The sequence below is a fragment of the Aquarana catesbeiana genome, linkage group LG08, assembly GCF_042186555.1.
Source record: "Aquarana catesbeiana isolate 2022-GZ linkage group LG08, ASM4218655v1, whole genome shotgun sequence".
Lineage (NCBI taxonomy): Eukaryota > Metazoa > Chordata > Amphibia > Anura > Ranidae > Aquarana > Aquarana catesbeiana.
The window spans coordinates 269,594,941-269,622,112 of NC_133331.1; the positions used below are offsets into that span (position 1 = coordinate 269,594,941).

The window sequence follows — 27,172 nt, forward strand, 5'->3', positions numbered from 1 at the left end:
TCCTTTTTTGCCTTCTTCTGCAACTGGAGTCCTGATACTTCCACAATTCTCAATTCTCACTGGGTAATGCAGTTTGGCTACCATTGGGTGGTATTGGCATATCTGCCTCTACTGGTGCACTAAGGCATGTGCTTGGGCTTTCCAACCCTGTATGTTTCAGCTCAATGTATTATTGCACTCTTTTATTGTGCCTCACTTTTTGTATACGGCTCTTCGAAAATGTTTCTAAAAATCCACTAAAACCTGTTGTAAAACAATAATTGTAAGGGTTGTCCAGATACTTTTGGTCACACAATGCAACTAGACGTGATATTCCACTATCTCATTGACACAGTAGGACTCGTGCATAATTTATTATTACAAAAAACAAAAACCAGGACTAATAGGGGTTATAGCAATACCATCACAAAATCGCACAGAACAGTAGGAAACAGGACCATGCACAAAAGAGCTGAAGATCTAAAAGCAAATGGTAGGTGTGGAGGATTTGGAGGCAGTGATTGGTTACAACAGCATAGTAATGGCAGGTCAAGTAAACAGACATCATTAGGCATAAAGGCAATTTACAATATTAGTACCACCAAGACACCTTGACAAAATTTCTCAGAACAAAATGTTGCCATTATCTAGCAGACTATCTTTGCCTTAAAAGAACCCTATGATGTTATACTGGTAGTTGCAGGTTGAAGTTTACCCATGGCAGTCAAAATGGAGTGTTGCTAAGGACTTTATCTAGACAGGGTTATAGACCTTTATGAAATGATCAGTTGATAAAGTGCATTTTAACAGAATGGAGGTTTGATGACTGTGAGATACTATGTGAAAGATATGACCAGGAAATGGGAGTATCATTAGACAGGCAAAAGTGAGAGGTGGCTACAGATGAAAAGAGAAAAGTTGCCTTTGGAGAGGAGCAAATGTACTATTTAAATTTACACATGTGAACTAAGCAAGAGATTCATTCATTTCCCAATATTTGATGAGGCTTCATTGGGTAAGAACTAGTAAACTAAAATTTCACCTGTCCAGAAAGTCATTGAATGAACTGGTCTTTCTTCTTAACGTAACCAATTCAAGAGTTTCTCCACACACACATAACTTTACAACAGAAAATGCTTGAGCAATGCTGGCTCAAATGTTGGCTTCTTTAAGCCATATTTGCAGTGAAAATTGTAATGCAGTTTTGAGGACCAATGAAGTCTTGTTGCGCAATACCTAAAGTGGACCTTCATCCCCTATATCAAGTTCCCCCATTTCTACCCATCCTCCCCATAAATCTCGGGCAGTGCTTGTTTTTTTTACCTTTTTTTTTTTTTTTTTTTGCAAATAGCGTGGCCCCGCCCCTTAATTCACATCATTAGCTTAGATGATTGACATGCATAGCACTTGCTGGGCCTCCTGGGATATGCACGTCACATATCTCAGAGGGCTTTTAGTCATTTATTCAATAAGTAAGGAGGGGTGGGCCTAGCGGCGCGTCATTGCAGGACCCCATCAGCTGAACCTGGAAGAGCCAGCAGGTCTCTTGATGACATCACATATAAGATGGTGGTTCGGGACCCAGCAAAGTCTGTTGACAGAAGGATGTCAGCAGAACAAAACTGAATCCAGTGGTTGGGCAAGCTGTGCCTACAACACCACCAGGTAAGCGGGGGCAGAGGAAAAAAATGGGGGGGTAAGTTGAAGGTGCTCTTTAAAGTGGTAGTAAACTTCTTTTTTGAACATTTTTGTGTGTACTTGCGCTATTGTCAATTCTGTCTAGTGCTTCGTTCCTCTGCTATAAGCATGAATCACTTTTGACATGTTTTCCTGACACCAAGAGATAAATGGTGACAGGAGAGGGACTTCTAGCAGATTGACAGCCTCAGCTCTGTTCCTGTGTGCTGTGTGAAGGAATGTGCCTCCCTTCCCTCCAATCAGCTCTTAGAGCTTTCCTCACTGAGCTCTGCAGAGTGTAACGTCAGCTCTCCACCCCCCTTTCTCTGAACTCTCAAACAAGCTTATAACTTCAGCACTTTGAACAGATGTAGAGAACAGAAGACTACAGATAAACAGGTACAACTTATGTAGGAGGATTTGTTTCATCTCTGTGTATAACCTGAGGACAATAAATTCACTGGGTATATGTAAGGGTTTATAACCACATTAAATAACTGGGTCCTTCTCTTGGTCATTGGAGGAACCAATGGCATTCCCCATGTGAGTTCTCTCATGAGTAGTGAGGTTGGATTTGTTGGCAAATCGTTTCTCGCATACCGAACATGAAAAGGGCTTCTCCCCTGTGTGCCCTCTCTCGTGCGTGGTCAGATTGGATTTCTGCGCAAAGCATTTCCCGCACACAGAACATGAATATGGTTTTTCACCCGTGTGAGTTCGTTCATGCGTGGCCAGGTTGGATTTCTGTGCAAAGTGTTTCCCGCAGACTGAACAGGAGAAAGGTTTCTCCCCCGTGTGAATCCTCTCGTGTGCGGCAAGAAAAGCCTTATGGGAGAAAAATTTCCCACAGTAAGAACAGGAACAAGTCTTCTCACCGTTGTGAATCGTTTCATGTCGGTCAAGGCGAGCTTTATCTGAAAAGCTTTCTCCACAGAGGGAGCAAGAATAGGGTTTCTGGCGTGTGTGGATTATCTCATGTCGTTGTAGGCGAGTCATATCGGGAAAACTCTTCCCACACCGAGAACATGAATATGGCTTTTCATGTATGTGGGTTCTCTCGTGCTTACTAACGTCGGCTTTTTGGGCAAAGCATCTTCCGCATACTGAACACGGGTAAGGCTTCTGGCCCGTGTGTATTCTTTCATGTCGGTCCAGATTAGCTTTATCGGGAAAACCTTTGCCGCAGTGAGGACATGAGTGTGGCATCAGTCCTGTATGAGTCCTGACATGTTTGTTAAGGTCTGCTTTCAGAGCGAAACATTTCCCACACTCTGTACAGGAAAAGGGTTTTTGGCCCGTATGGAGCATCTGATGTGCAACTAGAGAGGATTTTTCAGTAAAACATTTCCCACATTCGGGGCAGGAGTGTGGCTTCTCTCCTCTGTGGCTTCTTTCATGTCTGATGACCTGGTGTTGCTGAACGAAGCATTTTCCACACTCGGTACAGGAAAAGGGCTTCTCGCCCGTGTGGGTCCTCTGGTGTTTCACCAGACACGATTTCACCGCAAAATTCTTTCCACATTCCGAGCAGGAGTAGGACTTCTGTTGCGTGTGACATTTTTGGTGTCGAATAAGGGGGCGTTTCTCGGAAAAACATTTTCCACACTCAGGGCATGAATACGGCTTCACACCCGTGTGGGTTCCTTGATGGGCTACAAGGTTTCTTTTTTCTGTGAAGGATTTTCCGCATTCAGGACACGAATAGGGCTTTACACCGGTGTGGGATCTTTGGTGTACAGTCAGTTTGCCCCTATTTTTAAAAAGTTTCCCACATTCAGAGCATGGAAAAACTTCTGCCTCTTTTTGAGATATGTGGTGGGCGATAGGATTAGGTTGATTAGAAGAAATTCTACTGTGGAGGTTTGAGGAAATGGGGTTTTCTGAGGGAGAAGCAGCTGTGACGTCATCATCTTCAATTTCACTATCTAGGGAGGAGGCGGAAATCTCCTCTGAGTCATATTTTCTGTATCGTCCATCTAGAGGGAATAAGGTTGGTTAATTTTCTTTTTTTTTTTTTGGGTCATCAAACCTTATTACATTTTTTATCTGCCAATTATATTTAAAGCCTATCCATGAACTTACTTCACCTTACAACATACAAAGCCTTCTGTGAATGGACACCTAGACCCCCCAGGTGACCAAGATGTTGTAGTGACTCTTTTTTGTGCATAGCGTTAAGTTCTCACCTGTACTGATCTCCAATGGAATGTCCTCTTCTTTAATCCTCACACATCTTATTTCCACTTCCTCATCTTTAACCTCTGTCTGAATCTCTCCGGCATCTGTGAAATAAAGATGAGAATGAAGCCCCCTGTACTGAGACGTATGAGAGACCCCAGAGAGTGTGTGTCGGGGGGAGACTGGTCTCTTGGCTGGTAACACATGATGACATGATGTGAGGAGGAGAGGCGGAGGCTTATGCCGCGTACACACGACCGGACTTTCCGGCAGACTAGGTCCGACGGAATCAGTCCATCGGACATTCTGATCGTGTGTGGGCTAATCCGATCGTTTTTCTTTTAAAAATCCGACGGACCTAGAAATAGAACATGTTTCAAATATGTCCGACGCACTCAATTCCTATCGGGAAAACCGTTCGTCTGTATGCTGGTCCGATGGACCAAATACGACGCAAGGGCAGCTATTGGCTACTGGCTATTAAACTTCCTTTTTTAGTCCCGTCTTACGTCATCACGTTCAAAACGAATGGACTTTCGAACGGACTTAGCCCGTTGGTGTGTGGGCAAGTCCGTTCGCTTGGAAGTCCGTAGGAACTCCGCCGAAAGTCCGTCGGGAAGACCGTCGGACCTAGTCTGCCAGAAAGTCTGGTCGTGTGTACGCGGCATTAGGCTACTTTCACACTGAGGCGTTGGGGGATGTCGGAGGTAAACCACCGCTATTTTTAGCGGCACTTTACCGTCATTTTTGCGGCCCTTTTTCGGCCGCTAGTGGGGCACTATTAACCCTCGCTAGCGGCCAGAAAAGGGTTAAATACGCCCGCAAAGCAACGCTGCAGCTGCGCTTTCCCGGCACTTTGGCGGCGTAGCCCGTTGATTTCAATGGGCAGGGGCGCTGTAGGAGCGGTGTATACACCGCTCCTACAGCTCCTCAAAGATGCGGCTTGCAGGACTTTTTTTGTTGTCCTGCCAGTGCATCGGTCCTCAGGCTTTCACACTGGAGTGCAAGAAGAGGCTCTTTACAGGCGCTATGCAGGCGCTATTTTTAGCAATATAGCGCCTGTAAAGTGCCTCAGTGTGAAAGCAGCCTAATAGAGGCTGATGGCTCCTGACTCCCCCACTGGGCCCGTACTGTCTCCCCATTACTGTCTACTGACAGAGGAGGGGGGAGAAGAAGAGATTGTTGTAGTGACTGAACAAGGAGAATCTGGGACTCTTCTCTGGATTTAGTGTTTATTCCTCACCTGTGCTGATCTCTGGAGGGATTTCATCCTCCTTACACGACTCATCATCAGTATCCTCTGCTTCCTCTTTTACTTCCACTTTAATGGTAACAATATCTGTACCCTGAATAACAAAAGAAATACCAATACTAAGTTAAATGTAAAATACACTATATTGTCAAAAGTATTAGGACATCTGCTTTTACACGGACATGAACTTTAATGGCATTCCAGTCTTCGTCTGTAGGGTTCAATATTGAGTTGGCCCACCCTTTGCAGCTATAACAGCTTCAACTCTTCTGGAAAGGCTGTCCACAAGGTTTAGGAGTGTGTCTATGGGAATGTTTGACCATTATTCCAGAAGCGCCTTTGTGAGGTCAGGCACTGATGTTGGACGAGGAGTCAAGTTCCTCCACCCCAAACTCGCTCATCCATGTCTTTATGGACCTTGCTTTGTACACTGGTGCGCAGTCATGTTGGAACAGGAAGGGGCCATCCCCAAACTGTTCCCACAAAGTTGGGAGCATAAAATTGGCCAAAATGTCTTGGTATGCTGACGCCTTAAGAGTTTCCCTCACTGGAACTAAGGGGCAAGACCAACCCCTGAAAAACAACCCCACACCATAATCCCCCCTCCACCAAATGATTTGGATCAGTGCACAAAGCAAGGTCCATAAAGACATGGATGAGCGGTTTTTGGGTGGAGGAACTTGACTGGCCTGCAAAGAGTCCTGACCTCAACCCAATAGAACACCTTTGGGATGAATTAGAGTGGAGACTGCGAGCCAGGCCTTCTCGTCCACATCAGTGCCTGGCCTCACAAATGCACTTCTAGAAGAATGGTCAAAAATTCCCATGGACACACTCATAAACCTTGTGGACAGCCTTCCCAGAAGAGTTGAAGCTGTTATAGCTGCAAAGGATGGGTCAACTCAATATTGAACCCTACGGACTAATACTGGGATGCCATTAAAGTTCATGTGTGTGTAAAGGCAGGTGTCCCAGTATTTTTGACAATATCGTGTATGTATATTAATTCATTTATTTATTTAGTATACTCTTTAAGCTGCCATATAAAGCAGGCACTGTAGAGTTACAGTATTATTTAATAAGGTCCATTGTTCCATCTACCTGATCCTCCTGCGGCATCTCCTGATGTTCCTGTGTGGAGTCCCGGCAATACAGAGGACGGGGACATCTCTCTGGGGAATTTCTGTTCCTGGATCCATCTGTAGGGAACACACATCTAAATAAATAGATCTTGTCATTGAATTTGCTACGTCATTTTAGGATTCACGCAAGATACCTTTGCAAAATCTGTCTGCACCAATTTCTCTCTGTATGTCTAAAGTGAGTTCGTCCTAAAGTGGTTGTAAAGTTAGTGATCACAATTACTGCCAGACCCTCTGTTATAACGAGATATGCTGTTTTTAAATTCTGCAGCTAAATACCTTTTTTTAACATCACCGCTGTGCAGTCACGTGACCACCCGCCGCTCTCCTTCCCTGATCTAAGCACTACATCAGCCGGGCGATCACGTGACCGCACATCGACGATGTGAAATAAGGTGTTTAGCTGCAGAATAAAAAAAAAACGTGTAGTGTAGTATATGTGTAGTCTTTATAACAGAGGGGCTGGCAGTAATTGTGATCACTGACTTTACTGCCGCACGGAATAGCTGTAGGAGAGGAGGGGAAGGGCGGATTTGGAGATCAGCTTACACACTAGGAAGTGAAAGGCCGGAAGGGGGAGAGGGAGAGACTCTGAACACAGAGGGATGACAGAGGCATGTAAACTGACCACGGTATCAGGGATCAGCAGCCATGATTACCGTGGTCAGTACACATAGGGGGCACAGGAACAGGCAGGATTTACCAGGTACTTTAGAGCATAGAAAGGGACAAATGACACAGCACAAGCACTATGCTGTTTAACATGCTTTAACCACTTACCGACCGGCCAATGCCTGAATGATGGCTACAGAGCTGTTGGATAATTCTGTGAGGGTGCCCCTGGGAATGTCTGTGACTGTCTGGTCTTCTAGACCCGGCGCGTCACAGATCGGGGTAAAGGACCAATGACAGCGGCCCTTTACCACGTGATCGCTACGTCCAATGATGGAACGATCAGTTGTCAACAAACCAGAGCATGTCCGATTCAGCTCCTCCCCTCTCCTCGCATCGATTGGTACAGTGTGCGAGGAGAGGAGAAGAGGGATCTGTGCCCATCCATGGCTCATCCATCCATCCTCATTCATGCTCATCCATCCTCATTAATGGCTCATCCATCCCCATCCATGGTTCATCCATCCTCATCCATCCCCATCCATGGCTCATTCATGCCTCATTCATGCTCATCCATCCCCATCTATGCTCATCCTTGGTTCATTCATGCTCATCCATGGCTCATCCATCCCCATCCATGGCTCATCCATGGCTCATTCATGCTCATTCATTCCCATCCATGGCTCATCTATCCCCATCCATGGCTCATCCATGGCTCATTCATGCTCATCCAGTGCTCATTCATGCCACATCAATGCTCATCTGTGCCACATCCACGACACATCAGTACTCATCCATGCCACATCAGTGCTCATCTGTGCCACATCCATGCCACATCAGTACTCATCCATGCCACATCCATGTCACATCAGTACTCATCCGTGCCACATCCATGCCACATCAGAGCTCATCTGTGCCACATCCATGCCACATCAGTACTCATCTGTGCCACATCCATGCCACATCAGTACTCATCCATGCCACATCCATGCCACATCTGTGCTCATCTGTGCCACATCCAATGCCACATCAGTGCTCATCCGTGCCACATCAGTGCTCATCTGTGCCCCATCCATGCCACATCAGTGCTCATCCATGCCACATCCATGCCACATCAGTACTCATCCATGCCACATCAGTGCTCATCCGTGCCCCATCCCTGCCACATCAGTGCTCATCTGTGCCCCATCCATGCCACATCAGTGCTCCTCTGTGCCACATCCATGCCACATCAGTGCTCATCCGTGCCACATCCATGACACATCAGTACTCATCTATGCCACATCAGTGCTCATCCATGCCACATCAGTGCTCATCCGTGCCCCATCAGTACTCATCCGTTCCACATCCATGCCACATCAGTGCTCATCTATGCCACATTAGTGCTCATCCGTGCCCCATCCATGACACATCAGTACTCATCCATGCCACATCAGTGCTCATCCGTGCCACATCCATGCCACATCAGTGCTCATCTGTGCCACATCCATGCCACATCAGTGCTCATCCGTGCCACATCCATGACACATCAGTACTCATCCATGCCACATCAGTGCTCATCCGTGCCACATCCATGCCACATCAGTGCTCATCTGTGCCACATCCATGCCACATCAGTGCTCATCCGTGCAACATCCATGACACATCAGTACTCATCCATGCCCCATCAGTGCTCATCCGTGCCACATCCATACCACATCAGTGCTCATCTGTGCCACATCCATGCCACATCAGTGCTCATCCATGCCACATCCATGACACATCAGTACTCATCCATGCCACATCCATGACACATCAGTACTCATCCATGCCACATCAGTGCTCATCCAAGCCCCATCCATGCCACATCAGTGCTCATCTGTGCCACATCCATGCCACATCAGTGCTCATCCGTGCCACATCCATGACACATCAGTACTCATCCATGCCACATCAGTGCTCATCCGTGCCACATCAGTACTCATCCATGCCACATCAGTGCTCATCTGTGCCACATCCATACCACATCAGTGCTCATCCATGCCCCATCCATGCCACATCAGTGCTCATCTGTGCCACATCAATGCCACATCAGTGCTCATCTGTGCCACATCCATGCCACATTAATACTCATCCATGCCACATCCATGCCACATCAGTGCTCATCTGTGCCACTTCCATTCCACATCAGTGCACATCCGTGCCACATCCATGCTACATCAGTGCTCATCCATGCCACATCAGTGCTCATCTGTGCCTCATCCATGCCGCATCAGTGCTCATTCGTCCCATATCCATGCCTCATCAGTGCTCCTCCATGCCACATTAATGCCACATCAGTGCTCATCCATGCCACATCAGTTCTCATCTGTGCCACATCCATGCCACATAAGTGCTTATCGGTGCCACATCCATGCCACTACAGTGCCCATCAGTTCCACTACAGTGCCCATCAGTGCCACTACAGTGCCTCACAAAAGTGTAATAGGTAGTCAAGTTAGATTTGAAATTTACAGTATGTCCCTAGAACACCTGATGGTGCTCCCTGCATGTTGGGCCTCTCTATGTGGCTAGGCTGTGTAAAAGTCCCACACATGTGGTATCGTCATACTCAGGAGTAGCAGAATGTATTTTGGGGTGTAGTTGCATGTATGCATATGCTGGGTGCGAGAAATAACTTGTTATTATGACAATTTTGTGAAGAAAAAAAAACCTTCATTTTGCAAAGAATTGTGAAAAAAAGTTACAACTTCAAAAAACCCACCATGCCTATTACTAAATACCTTGAAATGTCTACTTTCCAAAAATGGGAGCTTTTGGGGGGTATTTGTACTTTCCTGACATTTCAGGGCCTCAATAAATGATATAGACTGCCAGTACATCAAGAGTGATCAATTTTCAATGATTGGCACCACGGCTTGTGGACTCTATAACTTTCACAAAGCCCAAATAATATACACTGATTTTGGTTATTTTTACCAAAGATATGTAGCAGTATAAATTTTGGCCAAAATTTATGAAGAAAAATTCCTAACTTGTAAAATGTTATAACAGAAACAAAGAAAAATGCATTTGTTCACAAAATTGTTGGTCTTTTATCATGTACAGTGCAAAAAATAAAAAAACTCAGTGGTGATTAAATACCACCAAAAGAAAGCTCTATTTGTGTGAAAAAAGGACAAAAATGTGTATGGGTACAGTGTTACATGACTTAGAGACTTAGACAATTATGAGTAATTGTCATTCAAAATGTGAGAGCACCTGAAAGCTGAAAATTGGTCTGGTGGCTCAACTGCTTTATGAATTTGGCACAATACATTACCACGAGCAATTAACGCCAGAAAAGAGCCGCAACAGCTTTACTGAATTCCCCATATTGTTTCTATGTCTTTATATCAGAGGATGTGTGTATCTAGGTGGTTCCTCAATACTCTTCTCTCCTTTACAAGAGATGAAAATTTCCTCTTACCGTTTGATGTAAAGGGTGGCTGGGTCTCCATCAGGATGTCCTTTCACACATCTTTGTGTCCTTTAAAAGTATACCACTTCTTCTCAGCATGTCTGAAAGATAGGCATGTGAATAATGATTTAGCTGCAACAATTGGGCCTCAAGCACACTGGATATTTTTAACGCTGCTGTTAGTGGAGTGTCAAAATGTACAATAACGCTAGGCACGTTTAGCGCTTGAGCATTCATTAATTTCAATGGCAAGCATAACTTAATGAGAAATTAATTAATGCCCAAGCACTTGATGCTCCTTCACACATCAGGTACTTTTTCTGCTATATGCTGCTGTCAGGAGGAAAGGCATCTAGTAGAGATGGCTAAGTGTCCAGTGTGTATGAGGCCTTACCTTGCATTAAAATAATGATTGCAAAACGTCAACATAATATGTTTTTATCATTAAAATAGACACAATTAAATGATGTCTGTTCAAGTTAGATTAACCAAGAACTGAACCTGAATGCCATTTTTCCTCCACAATTGTCCCTCTTCTGGACCCAAACTCCTCCATTCCTCTTTCCTCCACAACTGTCCTCTGGACCTGAATCCTCCATCCGTCCACAGATGCCTCTCCTATGGACCTGAATTCCTCTTTCTTCCACAATTTTCTCTTAACTGAACCTGAATCCCTCTGTCTATTTTCTCTACAGCGGTCCCTCTTCTGGATTCGAATTTCTTTGTCCGGCCACAGATGCTTCTCTTTTGGACCTGAATACCTCTGTCCATTTTCTTCACAACTGTTCCTCTTCTGGATCTGAATACCTCCGTTCCTCCAGAGTTGCTTCTCTTCTGGACCTGAATATCTGTGTCCCTTTTCTCCACAACTGCCCCTCTTCTGACCCTGAAACCCTCCATCACACTTTCTTCCACAATTTTCTCTTTTCTGAACCTGAATCCCTTTGTCCCTCCACAGTTGTCCCTCTTCTGGAAATGAATACCTCTGTCCTTCCATAACTGTCTTTCTTTGAGACCTGAATTTCTCTGTCTCTTCACAGATGTCCCTCTTCTGGGCCTGAATACTTCTGTCCCCCTAATCACAACTATCAATCTTCTGTACTCAAATCCCTCTATCCCTATTTCCTTCACAACTGTCTCTCTTCTGGACTTGAATCTCTCCCTCCCTCTATCCTCCAGAGGTGTCCCTCCAAACCCGTCCTTCTTTGGGATCCGAATCTCTCCATGTGTCTTTTCTTCTATAACTGAACCTCTTCTGGACCCAGATCCCTCCATTCTTCTTACCTCCACAACTGTGCCTCTTTTGGACCCAAATACTTCTATCCTTCTTTCCTCCACAACTGTCTCTCTCTTGGACTTGAGTCACTCCATCACTCTTCATTTTCATAACTGTCCCTCTTCTGCACCTGAATACCTGTGTCCCTCTACAACTGTCCCTCTTCTGGACCCAAATCTCTTTCCTCCACAATTTTCCCTCTTTGCGACCTGAATTCTTCCACCCGTCTTTTTAGACCCCCAGAAACCTGACGAAGATTGGTGGCTTTGGGCTTCCGCAAGAGAAGTTCTCTAACTAAATGAAAGGCAAAGGGTCGCCGAGGTCCGACAGTTTTCCAGCTCTGCAATCAATGGTAGCCTTGGCGGTGCTCGGCAGACACAAATGATAAGCTGGTGTTCCAAGCATACCTTTTTCCTCCACAACTGTCCCTCTTCTGAACCCAAATTCCTCCTTCCCAACACAGACGCCTCTCTTCTGGACCTGAATACCGGTCCCTCGTCTCCCAAACTGCCCCTCTTCTGGACCTGAATCCTTCTCTCTTCCTTTCCTCCCTCCCTCTCTCTACAGCTATCCCTGTACTGGAAATGAATACCTCTGTCCCTCTTCTTTTCCTAACCCCCAGAAAACTACCACAGATTGGTGCCTTTGGGCTTGCCCAAGAGAAATTCTACAACCAAATGAAAAGCAATGGGTCGCAGAGGTCCAACAGTGCGCCAGCTCTGCAATTAATGGTAGACTTGGAGGTGGTGTTCCAAGCATCCCTTTTTCCTCCACAACTATCCCTAAACTCCTCCATTCCTCTTTCCTCTACAACTGTTCCTCTTCTGGACCTTAATCCCTCCATCCCTCTTTCCTCCACAATTCTCTCTTTTCTGAACCTAAATCCCTCTGTCCGTCTTCTAGACCTGAATACTTCTGTCCCTTTTCTCCATTCCTGACCCTCTTCTAGACTTAAATTCTTCTATCCCTCTTTCCTCCACATTTGTCTCTCTTCCGGATCCAGGTCCCTCCATCCTCTTCTGAACCTGCATCCCTCCACCCTTCTACAACTGCCCTTCCTCTAGACCTGAATCTCTCCAGCCCTTTTTCCTCCACAATTTTCTCTCTTCTGGACCCAAGTCCCTCTATCCCTTCACAGTTGTGCCACTTCTGAAAATGAATACCTCTTTCCCTCCATAACTGTCCTTCTTTGGGACCCAAATCCCTGTGCCCCTCTTCTGGACCTAAATACCTTTGTCCCCCTATCCGCAACTGCCCCTCTTCTGGACCTGAATCCTTCTTTCCTCCCTCCACAGTTGTCCCTCCCTCTGGAAATGAATACCTCTGCCCCTCCAAAACAGTTCCTCTTCTGGACCCAAATACTACGTTGGGGTTCTAGAGGAAGCAGCCAATTGGCTGTTTTCCCTTCCTAACCCCCCGAAATCTGATGAAGATTGGTGGCTTTGGGTTTCCCCATGAGAAAATCTACAACCAAAGGTTCCCCGAGGTCTGACAGTGCACCAGCTCTACAATCCATTGATTGGTAGCCTTGGAGATGCTCGACAAACACCGATGATTCGCTGGTGTTCTAAGCATGAAGATCCCCACCAATCAGAGGTCGGGGCCAAAAAATGTAAAACCTCTTTCATCCTAAACTACATTATGCAGAATCTGTGCTAAAGCCGACCTCACCCTCTGCTTCCTCTTACAGAGAACCAATGGCGGACAAACTTATCCATAAATCTCACCCTTTGCTACTGAAGACATGTTCAGCAATTCCAAAAAAAAGTCTGAAAAGATGCAACGTGTACGTTTGGTATGTGACGTGTGAGGGCACCATTGTACACATATCTAAGGTCATGCAGGAAAATGGTCATTTGCTCAGGTGACATGACACCTCCCCCTCCCCCATTCAGTGCTGGGACCCCTTTCTCTCATAATAAGAAGACATTATTACCTCCTCCTCCTCATTGGGCACACACTCTCCATCCTCATACCACCACCAGCTGCTGGAAAGCACAGCAAATTCTCTAAAAACAGTGGTCCATATTTGGACTGCAAAAATATGGCCGCCTTGCCTCCCTCCAACCCCATAAAAACTTCATTCACTCTGCGCCTGCGCGTCACCATGGCAGCCAGACAGCTGTGCGATGCGCTTGTGCTCTGGCGCGTGCATGTCACCATAGCAACCGAGCAGCTGTGGAAGGCGCGTTCGCTCGGCGCCCGTCATTACAACCAGGAGAAGGCAAGTCGCTCAAACAGCTGATGTTCCCCAAGTCTCGCCCACATCCTATCAAACGCTAGAGGGCGAAACCTTCCCAGAAGCGGTCTCCGAGGAGGAGACTGGCGGACATTTTGTCATAGCCCATAGTCATTGAATCTATATAGACGCACTGAGAACGGCGGCCATTTTCTTGTAGCCCGAACCTTGTCTTACTGTTACAATTAAGTAAAAACTGACCAGTAAGGTGTAACTTTTACTTCTAGTTATTCATAACTGATAATAAGCAGGTAATGTTAGCATATTTTGCAGACAGAGAAACATGACAGTGAAGAAAGCAGCCATCTTGTTGTAGTCCATGGTTGAGGTCAAGAAGGAGCTCTGGCAGTGCTGAATTCCTCCTGGAGGGGGTGTAAAGCTGAATGTGTGTGCCCAGTGAGGAAAAGGTAATAATGTCTTTATATTATGAACCATAATAGGGGTTCCATGTGACTGAGTCAGGTCAGTGTCCTTTATAATAGAATGGGTACAACAGTGCTGTTCAGAAGACTGAGTCTGATTGCACCTTCATGTTTTATTATTTTTGCACCCCTGAGACTCAAATGAGCATAGCCTGCATATAATTTAGCGTGGCGTGCACGGTGCAGCATATTGCATGCTTTGCTAAGTGCTTGTTCTTGCTACGGCCCCCAGGCAAGCGGAGGAGGTCATTAGGAGCGCACAGCGACCGATAGTCATATGTACGGGACCATTGTGAGTTCATAATTGTAATAAAGTAGAATCTGCACTCAGAATTATCACTGCCCTTACGTTATGTCTTCTAATCTGTGCAACTAACGGCCTTAGAGGTTCATCCAGGTCATGGTATAGCTAACTGTGGAGTTTCACTTTTCACTGTTATTACTACATAGAACAGTTGCTCGTGTCACTATCAGGTACACAATGCACACTTTATTCCCTGTGCAGAAACACATTTTCTAGCAGTGGCGGCCGTCCATTAGGGGCACCTGGGCAACGCCCCCTCTATCCACACCACCCCCTATAGCAGTGAAGGCGAACCTTGGCACTCCAGATGTTTTGGAACTACATTTCCCATGATGCTCAACTACACTGCAGAGTGCATGAGCATCATGGGAATTGTAGTTCCAAAACATCTGGGGTGCCAAGGTTTGCCATCACTGCTCTATAGCATGAATCTATCCACGGCTGCCCCCCCATTCACGCGTCCGGCCCCTTTCAGAACGCCGGGCACCTGAATTACAGTGGCGGGGGTGTTTTTTTGAAGCACCTGATTAGAGCCGTAGGCTCTAATAGGGTTCAAAATAAGGATGAGCTCCGGCGTGTTCGCAGAGCCCGCCAGGAAGTCGGCACTGCACTGCGCTAATCACAGGCAGTGAGACATTGTCCCGATGTGCGGCTGCAGACATCGGGAAATGTTTCACTACCTGTGATTAGCGCAGTGCCGACTTCCTGGCGGGCTCTGCACATGGGCAGTGCGAACACGCCGGAGCTCATCCTTAGTTCAAAATAGGGTGGGCTTGTGGCGCAGAGCATTGCGCCATGAGCCCACCCAGGTGTTAGAACAGCGAATATTCACTGATCCTCAATCCAGCCATTCAGAAGCGGGTGTGAGACTAGTTTCCCGATTGGCCAAAAAGAGAAGACTCCCGATTGGCCGCTGAGGAGGAGGGGGGAAACAGAAGTCGCCGCCACCGGGATGACCTGTGAAGAGCAGGGATATGGGAGGCCGCCGCCGTGATGACCTGTAAAGAGCAGGGGAACGGGAGGCCGCTGCTGAGCAGGGGAAGCCCCCGTTGAACTGATGGGGAAAGTGCTACCGGCCAACCGTGGAAGGGGGGGGGGGCGGTTGCATACTGTTTGTGGCCCCCCCAAAAAATTTTTAAAAATTACTACCAGTCACCACTGTTTTCCAGTTGCCTCAAGTATGAACAGAGATGACTTCCTACTTTTCTTTTTTCAGAGTATAGAGTTGAATATCACAATGGCGTGCCAGCTGGCCCTCACATCACCGGGTAAGAGGAGACTTTCATTTCTTGTAAAGGAGAGAAGAGTATTGAGGATCCCCCTAGATACACACATCCTCTGATATAAAGACATAGAAACAATGTATCAGTCAGTGTGTGTGTTTCCTACAGATGGATCCAGTAACAGAAATCCCCCAGAGAGATGTCCCCGTCCTCTGTATTCCCGGGACTCCACACAGGAACATCAGGAGATCCCTCAGGAGGATCAGGTAGGAGAAGCTTGAGTTTTTAGGAGTAAAATAAAAAAGTGTTCAAATATTTTGATGCATTTTTTATTTTTTTTTTCTAGGTTGAGGGATTGATTCTCATTAAAGTTGAAGAAGAGCCATGTGTGAGGGGTGATGACTGGTGTAAAGAGGAAGAAGATCCTCCAGAGATCAACACAGGTGAGTGATAAACACTAAATCCAGAGAAGAGTCCCAGATTCTCCTTGTTCAATCACTACAACAATCTCTTATTTTTTCATGGCACCCCAAACAAAAAAAAACTGCAAAAACGGACTTGGCTCAGTGCCATAAAGGTAGATAAGCTACTTTGGTGCCAAACGCATTGGGTCCCTCAGGTGTGAATGCAGTCTCAATCCAGAGAAGAGTCCCAGATTCTCCTTGTTCAGTCACTACAACAATCTCTTCTTCTCCCCCCTCCTCTGTCAGTAGACAGTAATGGGGAGACAGTATGTGTCCAGTGGGGGAGTCAGGAGACATCAGACTCTATTAGACTCCGGCTCTCCTCCTCACATCATGTCATTGTGTGTTAAACCGAAATTTCGATCCATGTAGGCACCCAGGTTGTACAGAAGTCGATCTACCGATCGACTTCTGTACAACCAGCATTTCATGTTTTTCCTAATCAATCAGTGCCAGCAGCTGTAGCCGGTGGCACTGATCATTGTATACTGACAACAGTGAAGGCTCCTTGCTGTCAGAACACAATAGCACAGAAGGGGGAATCCCCCATCCACATCGAATGGTTGAATGAAAAAGAATAATGAATGTATGGGCTGCCTTACCAGCCAAGAAATGTGACCAGTCTCCCCCCACACACACTCTCTGGGGTCTCTCATACATCTCAGTACAGGGGGCTTCACTCTCATCTTTATTTACAGACACCAGAGCCACTCAGATAGAGGTCAAATCTGAGGAGGAGGAAGAAGGGCACGTGGAGATTAAAGAGGAGGAAATCCCCCCAGAGATCAGCACAGGTGAGTACTATCAGAGTTAACCAATTCAGACCCGCACTATAGCCAAAAGATTCTTCTTGTTCTAGAAAGGCATCCAGGGACGTCCTACCAGAACCAGCCCCCGTCCCCCCCATCTGGCATGCTCTGTATTCGCGGTAAAGGGACCAAACACAGAGGCCCTTTACTATGTGATCAGCTGTGTCCAATCACAGCTGATGACATGTAAACAAACTTGCCATTTTCCTGCATTTCTTTCCTCACATGCTGTCACAGCGTGAGCAGAGGATAGCCGGTAACCGGCAAGAGTAACAGTGGACATTTACCAAGATAATCAGGGCACTGATCATCGGTGCCCTGATTATCAGTGTTGCCTCAACAGTGCCTCCTCCTCAGTGCCTCTTCACCAGTGTCCATCAGTGCGGCCTCATCAGTGCCACCACCTCAGTGCCTCCTCACCAGTGCCCATCAATGCAGCCTCATCAGTGCTGCCCCATCAGTGCCACCTCCTCTGTGCCTCCTCACCAGTGCCCATCAATGCAGCCTCATCAGTGCTGCCCCATCAGTGCCACCTCCTCTGTGCCTCCTCACCAGTGCCCATCAATGCAGCCTCATCAGTGCTGCCCCATCAGTGCCACCTCCTCTGTGCCTCCTCACCAGTGCCCATCAATGCAGCCTCATCAGTGCTGCCCCATCATTGCCACCTCCTCAGTGCCTCCTCACCAGTGTCCATCAGTGCAGCCACATCAGTGCCGCCTCATCAGTGCCTCCTCATCAGTGCCCATCAGTGCAGCCTCATCAGTGCTGCCCCATCAGTGCCACCTCCTCACCAGTGCCCATCAATGCAGCCTCATCAGTGCTGCCCCATCAGTGCCACCTCCTCAGTGCCTCCTCCCCAGTGTCCATCAGTGCAGCCACATCAGTGCCGCCTCATCAGTGCCTCCTCATCAGTGCCCATCAGTGCAGCCTCATCAGTGCCGCCTCATCAGTGCCCATCAGTGCCGCCTCGTCAGTGCTCATCAGTGCTGCCTCATCAGTGCCGCCTCATCAGCGCACATCAGTGAAGGAGAAAAATTACGTATTTGCAACATTTTTTAACAGAAACTAAGAAAAACTTATTTTTTTGTTTGTTTAGCATAAAACAAAAACCCAGCAGTGATTAAATATCATCAACAGAAAGTTCTGTCTGTCTCCAAAAAATGATAAAAATGTAGTTTGGGTACAGTGTTGCATGACTGCACAATTGTCATTCAAAGTGTGACAGAGCTAAAAGCTGAAAATTGGCCTGGTTAGTAAGGGGGTGAAAGTGCCCGGTATTGAAGTGGTTAAAAGGTATATTAATAATAGTGTGTGATTGTGGGGGGGACATTAGAGTGTAAGCTCCTCCGGCCCAGAGACTGATGTGACTGGCTCAGTGTTCCCTGTACAGCACGATAGAATATACCAGAGCGATAGAATGATAAGTGACTTTAGTGGGACATTAGAGTACAAGATTCTCTGGTGACACTAGCATCATGTTGTTACATCACTGGTCACAATATAGATATTAAGAAATAGTTGCATGATGGGATTATTTTTGTGCTTCCTACAGATGGATCCAGTGACAGAAATCCCCCAGAGAGATGTCCCCGTCCTCTGTATTCCCGGAACTCCACACAGGAACATCAGGAGATCCCTCAGGAGGATCAGGTAGATGCAGGTCTTCTCACATAAAGCGGTGACTCTGCATTGCTGCTCCTTAGGTGATCCATCTACTGTATATGAAAATCTCCCTGAGTCACTGTTCTACAGAAACTATTTATATTAATCCCTGACTAGACCAAGGCCATTGATATATGATTTATGCAGCTTCAAGTCTTCTGACACAATGTTAGTAAATGATAATAGACACATAATTAAAGAGAATCTTCACCCTAGAATTAAAAAATGAAAAGTCAGCAGGTACAAATCCTGTAGCTGCTGACTTTTCATAATAGGACACTCACCTGTCCTGGGATCCAGCGCTGTCCTCACCCAAGCCGGCTGTTTAGCCAACTTTGGGTCCAGGAGCCAGCAGGTTTACACTGCCGCACTACACTTTGTGAATGGTCCTGCAGCTTTCTGGGAACTGTGACGTGTCCCAGACAGCTGCAGGTGATGCGGGAGGGGGGCGATCCAACTGGAAGTGGGTACCTGTCAAAGCTAGATCCCCCCCCCAAAAAAGTGCCAAAACCTAGAGAGGAGGAGGCAGACAAACGGAACCCCTTTTGGGTGAATTCCCACTTTAGGATACAATTAAAGTTTAACCATATTAACATCATTGGGTACAGCAAAAGAATGGCATTTGTTACAAAAAAGTAGCAATTCAGAACCTGACCAATGAGGGACTTCCATGGCCGCACCCACTGCTGCGCCCTGAACCGATGGTCAGATAGCATTTCTCACAGATTCATTAGCAAAGGCCAACTATTTATACAGCAATAGCCTCTTTTATAGTAAGTAATTGAAACATCCCAGATGCCGGTCATCACACGGTTGCTGAATAAATGGGGATTAGAGGTAGATTTCCATTTTTGGAAACATTCCAGTCATTAGTCATCAAACTGTTGCTTAATGGGTATTAGAGGTACATTAACAGATTTGGAATCTGGACAATTTGCTCTTGGTAATCCAATGGATATTAGAGTCATATTACCATTTTTGGGAAAAAATCCAGATGCTGGACATCACACTATTGCAGAATGAATGGGTTTCTTTGTCCATCTAAACTATCAGTTCATATAGCAGCAGGGCTGCCGATAGGGGGGGTACTACAGGGTCTCCTGTAGGGGGCACGGGGCACACAGGGGGGCCCCAGACAGCAGGGGGAACAGTGCGACGGGACAGGAGGGCAATTACAGAAGGATGCACTGTGTCTGTGTCTCTCCCTCCAGAAGCTAAAAGATGGTTTCTCACCCTCTCCCTCCCACCGGCTTTCAGCTGCTGAAGGGAGAGACACAGACACAGTCCATCCTTCTGTAAATGTCCTCCTGTCCTGCCACACAGATCCCCCTACCTGGGCTGCCCACATCTAAATCCCTCGTGTGCCCGGGCCTCCCTCGTCCCCCCACAGCGCCGCCGGCTTCCCTTTCCTGTCAGCTGCTGCGGGCACACAGGCGGATGGAGAGTGGGGGAAGGGGCCGGGAGAAATATCATTTACTGGCCCCTTCCATTTCTGAATTTGACACAGTGAGTGATCGGTACCAATAGCTCCTGTCTCCTGTTCATTCATCGTTAGTGCAACTGAGACTATATAGCAAAGAATTGAAGAATCTGTGTCCTCAATTTCTTTCTCTGTCTTTTTAGAAAATTGTAATTTTTGTAATTCGGGGTGGGGGGGCCTGTAAGGGAGGCTGTATGGGGCCCCATTATTTCTAACGGCAGCTCTGTAGCAGCTGATCTGTGATGTACTACTAATAAAGCTACCAGGCTTTAAATAAACCTACGCTTATTCTTTCTGGTTCTTGCAGAACAAAATATAGTCTGATATAGGTCACCATACCGATAAGCAATGTAGTCTGTACGGAGAATTAGTGGATGTAACAAGATAATATTTAGTGGTCTTATATTTAATAAGATATGTTTTATTGTTTTATGTTATTCAGGATACAGATTTAACCACTGTTAAAGTTGAAGTGAAGGAAGAGGCAGAGGAAGTGTATGCGAGAGGCAATGAGCTGTGTAAGGAGGATTCAATCCCTCCAGAGATCAGCACAGGTGAGAAATATGCGCTAAATCCAGATCTAAACTAAATACAGCGCCATGATCTCCTTGTTAAAGGATCACTAAAGGTATTTTTTTTTTAAATAACAAACATGTTATACTTACCTCCACTGTGCAGCTCGTTTTGCACAGAGTGGCCCCGAACCTGGTCTTCTGGGGTCCCTCGGCGGCTGTCTCGGCTCCCCCCCGCAAGGACTCAACACCTTCATGCGAGCTCCCTTGCATGGTGTTGAGTGCTTGCAGGCACGCTCCCGTGATACAGCCAACGGCCATAGCTGCTCACTGTATCACTTGGCCCCGCCCCCCAGCGTGCCGCGTCATTGGATGTGATTGACAGCAGCGCAAGCCAATGGCTGCGCTGCTTTCAATCCATCCACTGTAACCAATCAACGGCTAGGCTGAGCGGTGAAGAGGATGTCGGGAGCGAGCGCGGGACTTCCGAGGGGTCAGGTAAGTAAAACAGGGGGGCTGGGGGGGGGGGGGCGGTATTGTCGTTTTTTTTGTCACCTTAATTCATAGAGTGCATTAAAGTGAAAAAAACTTTTACCTTTACAACCCCTTTAAGTCACTTCAACAATATCTGATTGGGAATCAGGAAGGAATTTATTTTCCCCTGCTGCAGCAAGTTAGACTTTGCTTTATTGGGGTTTTTGCCTTCCCCTGGATCGACTGTGGTTATAGAATTGTGTATATTGAGGTTTTCTGTTATTTTTTTTCTATTGGTTGAACTACTAGATTGATATGTGTCTTTTTTCAATTTAAAGTGGAGGGCCACCCTGAAAAAAAAATTGAACCAAAAATCCTAAAAAAATTTAAAAAAAAACATTTGAAAAAAAAAAATTTTAAACTTACCTGAACCCTTGTTGCTAGGCAGTCTTCCTAATCTTCCTCTTCCTATTCTGCGGTGTGTTCTGCTCCTAGCTGAGCGGCCCCGTTGCCTTCTGGGAACTGTGTGTGTTCTCAGAAAACCACGGGGCCATTCACAGATCGCCGCGCCGTGCCACTCGCGCGTAGTAGGAAACTGGCAGTGAAGCCGCAAGGCTCCACTGCCTGTTTCCCTTACTTAGAATGGCGGTGCCGCGACCCGAGAGCCGAGGGACGGGTCGGCCTCTGGACACCCAGGACAGGTAAGTACTTATTTAAAGTCAGCAGCTACAGTGTTTGTAAAAAATTATAGTGGCCGGAATTCCGCTTTAACTATACAACAATCTCTTCTTCTCCCCCCTCCTCTGTCAGTAGACAGTAATGGGGAGACAGTATGTGCCCAGTGGGGGAGTCAGGAGACATCAGCCTCTATTAGACTCCGGCTCTCCTCCTCACATCATGTCATTGTGTGTTACCAGCCAAGAGACGTGACCAGTCTCCCCCCACACACACTCTCTGGGGTCTCTCATACATCTCAGTACAGGGGGCTTCACTCTCATCTTTATTCACAGACCCCGGAGACACCAGAAAGACTGAGAGAGACATCAAAGCTGAGGATGAAGGACATGTTAGGATTAAACTGGAAGTTCCACAAAAGATCAGCACAGGTGAGGAATAAACACTAAATCCAGAGAAGAGTCCCAGATTCTCCTTGTTCAGTCACTACAACAATCTCTTCTTCTCCCCCCTCCTCTGTCAGTAGACAGTAATGAGGAGACCTGCGTTGTTGGACCTTTTCTATTTAGCTGGGCAGGGTCTGTTATTGTATTAGGTCAAACGTATGTGGACACTCATTTCTTTGAAACAGACAGAGCTTTCTTTTCGTGGTTTATAATCACCACTGGGGTTTTTATTTAAAAAAAAAAAGTTTTTCTCAGTTTCTGTTATAAAATTTAGCAAATAAGTAATCTCTCTTCTTCACTGATAAAGCTGCACTGATGTGCATTGATGAGGCTGAACTGATGAGGCTGCACTAATGAGGCTGCACTGATGGACACTGATAAAGCTGCACTAATGAGGTGGCACTGATGAGGCTGCACTAATGAGGTGGCACTGATGAGGATGCACTGATGGAGTTGCACTGATGGGCACTAAGAAGTTGCACTGAGAGGGCTGCACTGATTATCAATGTAAACAATGTACTCACTGTGGCCTCAAACATCGCCTCTCCTTTCCTCACATGCTGTCTCTGTGTGAGGAAAGGGGAGCTGATAACCGGCAAGTCTGTTTACATTGTGACAGCTGTGTTTGGACACAGCTGATCACATAGTAAAGGGCCCCTGTGATTGGCCCTTTACCATGAACTGTGATCCGCTGTGTCCAAGGCACACATCGGTCACAGAGTGGGCCCAATGTGTGCCCTATGGGGCACGCAGGAGGCACGCAGCTGGAAGGACGTCCAGGGACATCCTCCGAGAACTGGAGAGTCCTTCTGTAGCCATATATCAGCTATAATGCAGTAGAGAAGTGATTAAAACCTGGCAGTAAAAGTTTGGGGAAGGTCCTTTACTGTTCAAGCACCATCCATTCTCTCCAGCAACAGCACCTGACCTCAAGAATTCACTTTTATCTGAATGGGATAAAATCCCCTTGGACTCCAAAATCTTCCCATGCCAGTGAAGGCTGTTTTTGCAGAGGGAGGGGAAAGGGGCAGCTCCATATTAATGCACAAAGATTTGGAATGTTCAACAAGCTGATGTAAGTGTGATGGTCAGGTGTCCACAAAATTTTGACCATTTTGTTTGTTTACACCAAGAGATAAGTTAGTATTTTTGAGATAATACCTGGAACTGATTCATTGTCCCGATTACCCTGTGTTTTTTTTTGCTAGATGCACAATCTATTAGGAGAAAATCTTTTGATGTTGGAATAAAAAACAATGACATCACTTCAGATTCTTCAGAAGATGACTCCATCACATTAAACATTTCTTCACAAATCCCTATTGCAGACCTTTCAAATGTTTCCCCTACACACGGAGGTTGTTTTCTTGATCCTGCAAACCCTGTCATCACCCAACATCTACCAAGCAATCGTCCCAGGAAATTCCCATGTTCCGAATGTGGGAAATGTTTTACAGAGAGAGGAAAACTAATTGTGCACCAGAGATCGCACACAGGAGAGAAGCCATTTTCATGCTCAGAATGTGGAAAGTGTTTTGCTGAGAAAGGAATGCTTGTTAGACATGGAAGGATCCACACAGGGGAGAAGCCATATTCATGTTCGGAGTGCAGGAAGTGTTTTGCAGAGAAGGGCCCTTTAATCCGGCATCAAAAATATCACACGGGGGAAAAGCTGCATTCTTGCTCTGAGTGCGGGAAATGTTTTGCGTTGAAATCGACCCTGGTTTATCACCAGCGGACCCACACAGGAGAAAAGCCTTTTTCCTGTACCGTGTGCGGAAGGTGCTTCGTCCGTAAGCATGATGTCATTAGCCATCAGAGGACTCACACAGGGCAGAAACCCCACTCTTGTTCGGTGTGTGGAAGATGTTTTGCGTTAAAATCGACCCTCCTGTATCATGAGCGAACGCATTCAGGGGAGAAGCCATTTTCCTGCTCAATATGTGGTAGATGCTTTATACGGAGGCAGGAAGTCATCATCCATGAAAGAACTCACAAAGGACAGAAACCATTTTCCTGTCCTGACTGTGGAAAATGCTTTACGACCAAAAAATATCTTGTTAAACATCAGCGCACCCACACAGACCAAAAACCATATTCTTGTGACGAGTGCGGCAAGCGATTCGCAGAGGCGTCAAAGTTCCTGAAGCATGAGAAAACTCACAGGATAAAAAGGGCATTTCTGTGTTCCCACTGTGGTAGAAGCTTTCCAGATAAAGCCCGTTTGGATCAGCACGAAATAACGCACACGGGCGAGAAGCCATATTCCTGTTTGGAATGCGGCAAATCTTTTTCCTACAGGGCCTTTCTTGTCCGGCATCAGAGAAGGCACTCGGGAGAAAAGCCGTATTCGTGTCTCAAATGTGGCAAACGTGTCACGACAAAGTATTCTCTTATTAAACATCAGCGCACGCACACGAACCAGAAGCCTTACTCTTGTTCTGAGTGCGGGAAGTTTTTTTCTCAGGTGTCAAAAGTCATTAAACATGAGAAAACTCACAGGGGGGGCGAGTGTGATAGGAGCTCTCCCGATAAAGCCAGTCTAGACGAGCCGGAACTAACAGACACGGCCGAAAAGCCACATTCATGTTTGGAGTGTGGTAAATCCTTCACCTATAAGGCATTTCTTGTCCGGCATCAGAGAACGCACACGGGGGAAAAGCCCTATTCATGCTCTGTATGCGGGAAATGCTTTGCCCAAAAATCAAACCTCGCTGTGCATGAAAGGACTCACACAGGGGTGAAGCCATTCTTATGTCCACAGTGTGGAGAATGTTTTCTGAGAAAGTCAAGACTTATCGCTCATCAGCATTTGCATATAGACAAGCCTGCTGGCCTTCCAGTCATCAATCCATGATACTCAGAGATTCAAATGTATGCATGGCGAAGGACATGCTGGGCAATGTTGTACAAATGGAATCCTCTTCGGCACTAAAGAAGCTGCTGTAGAGGGTTAGCTTTAGAGCCCAGGACAAGAACTTCTGAAAGGGAAGCTGACATGGCTTGAGCTACACTCCTTTTTACCCACACAAATGCCAATGCCTTGGCAATGCACATCACACACGTGTACAAAAATCAGCTCTTTCATTGTCGGATTTACAATGCTAATGCAGGCTAATAAAGATATTTTTCTTTTACAATGTTTTTATTAACCACTTGAGCTTTGAAAGATTTAACCCCCTTCATGACCAGGCCATTGTTAGCGATACGTTACAGTGCGGGAAAAAAGTATTTGATTCCCTGCTGATTTTGTACATTTGGTCACTGACAAAGAAATGATCAGTCAATAATTTTTAATGGTAGGTTTATTTTAGCAGTGAGAGACAGAATAACAACAAAAATATCCATAAATACGCATTTCAAAAAAATTATAAATTGATTTGCATTTTAATGAGTGAAATAAGTATTTGACCCCTTCACAAAACATGACTTAGTACTTGGTGACAATATCACAGAGGTCAGACGTTTCTTGTAGTTGGTCACCAGGTTTGCACACATCTCAGGAGGGATTTTGTCCCAATGCTCTTTGCAGATCCTCTCCAAGTCATTAAGGTTTCGAGGCTGACATTTAGTAACTCGAACCTTCAGCTCCCTCCACATAGTTTCTATAGGATTAAGGTCTGGAGCCTGGCTAGGCCATTCCAGGACATTAATGTGCTTCTTCTTAAGCCATTCCTTTGGCCGTGTGTTTTGGATCATTGTCATGCTGGAATACCCATCCACGACCCATTTTCAAGGCCCTGGCTGAGGGAAGAAGGTTCTCACCCAAGATTTGACAGTACATGGCCCCGTTCATTGTCCCTTTATTGAGGTGAAGTTGTCCTGTCCCCTTAGCAGAAAAACACCCCCAAAGCATAATGTTTCCACCTCCATGTTTGACGGTGGGGATGGTGTTCTTGGGGTCATAGGCAGCATTCCTCCTCCTTCAAACACGGTGAGTTGAGGCCAAAGAGCTTTATTTTGGTCTCATCTGACCACAACACTTTCACCCAGTTCTCCTCTGAATCATTAAGATGTTTATTAGCAAACTTCAGACAGGCCTGTACATGTGCTTTTTTGAGGTGGGGGATTTCAGTCCTTTGCGGCGTAGTGTGTTACCAATTGTTTTCTTGGTGACTATGGTCCCAGCTGCCTTGAGATCATTGGCAAGATTCTCTCGTGTAGTTCTGGGCTGACTCCTCACCGTTCTCATGATCACTGAAACTCCACAAGGTGAGATCTTGCATAGAGCCCCAGACCGAGAGAGATTGACAGTTACTGTATTTTGTTTCTTCCATTTGTGAATAATCGCACCAACTGTTGTCACCCTCTCACCAAGCTGCTTAGTGATGCTCTTGTAGCCCATTCCAGCCTTGTGTAGGTCTACAATCTTGTCCCTGACATCCTTGGACAGCTCTTTGGTCTTGGCCATGGTGGAGAGATTGGAATCTGATTCATTTATGGCTTCTGTGGACAGGTGTCTTTTATACAGGTAACAAGCTGAGATTAGGAGCACTCCCTTTAAAGAATGCTCCTAATCTCAGCTCGTTTCCTGTATAGAAGACACCTGGGAGCCAGAAAGTCTTGCTGATTGATAGGGGATCAAATATTTCACTCATTAAAATGCAAATTAATTTATAACATTTTTGAAATGTGTTTTTCTGGATTTTTTTGTTGTTATTCTGTCTCTCACTTAAAATAAACCGACCATTAAAAGTATAGACTGATCATTTCTTTGTTAGTGGGCTTTTTTTCACTCACTGTACTTTAATTGACAACTGCATGGTCAAAAATAAAATTAATGTCTTTTTTCCCACAAATAGAGCTTTCTTTTGGTGGTATTTGATCACCTCTGCATTTTTTTTTTTTTTTTTTTTTTTGCGCTATAAACAAAAAAAAGGCAGACAATTTTGAAAAAAAAACAATAT

The 27,172-nt window shown here is 46.0% G+C and overlaps 2 protein-coding genes across 5 annotated transcripts in view; one reads left to right on the forward strand and one right to left on the reverse strand.

Moving 5' to 3' along the window:
- Positions 1-337: 337 nt before the first annotated feature.
- LOC141106738 (uncharacterized) overlaps positions 338-27,172 on the reverse strand; it is a 209,043-nt gene continuing 182,208 nt past the window's right edge. Inside the window, 1 exon segment of the mRNA XM_073597667.1 lies at positions 338-3,406. Coding sequence (XP_073453768.1) covers positions 2,146-3,406 — 1,261 coding nt within the window. The 3' untranslated portion in view covers positions 338-2,145.
- On the forward strand, positions 13,997-25,405 carry LOC141106454 (uncharacterized). 4 transcript variants are annotated; one of them, XM_073597242.1, is made up of 9 exons: positions 13,997-14,201; positions 15,737-15,788; positions 15,912-16,009; positions 16,090-16,186; positions 16,906-17,001; positions 18,569-18,666; positions 20,601-20,712; positions 22,155-22,250; positions 23,594-25,405. In XM_073597242.1, the coding sequence occupies exons 1-9, from the start codon at positions 14,178-14,180 to the stop codon at positions 25,120-25,122; spliced, it is 2,202 nt and encodes a 733-aa protein (XP_073453343.1). In that variant the 5' UTR covers positions 13,997-14,177; the 3' UTR covers positions 25,123-25,405. The 4 variants fall into 4 exon arrangements, with proteins under 4 accessions (XP_073453343.1, XP_073453344.1, XP_073453342.1 ...); XM_073597239.1 differs by having other exon boundaries at positions 14,000-14,201; positions 23,474-25,405; XM_073597241.1 differs by lacking the exon at positions 16,906-17,001 and having other exon boundaries at positions 13,999-14,201; positions 23,474-25,405.

Excerpts from the sequence above, each read along its gene's own strand:
- LOC141106454 (XM_073597239.1), top strand. The coding sequence starts at position 14,178 with ATGTGTGTGCCCAGTGAGGAAAAG. Across the intron at positions 16,187-16,905 it reads TCCTCCAGAGATCAACACAG|ACACCAGAGCCACTCAGATA; the intron begins GTGAGTGATAAA and ends CTTTATTTACAG. Across the intron at positions 22,251-23,473 it reads TCCACAAAAGATCAGCACAG|ATGCACAATCTATTAGGAGA; the intron begins GTGAGGAATAAA and ends TTTTTTTGCTAG.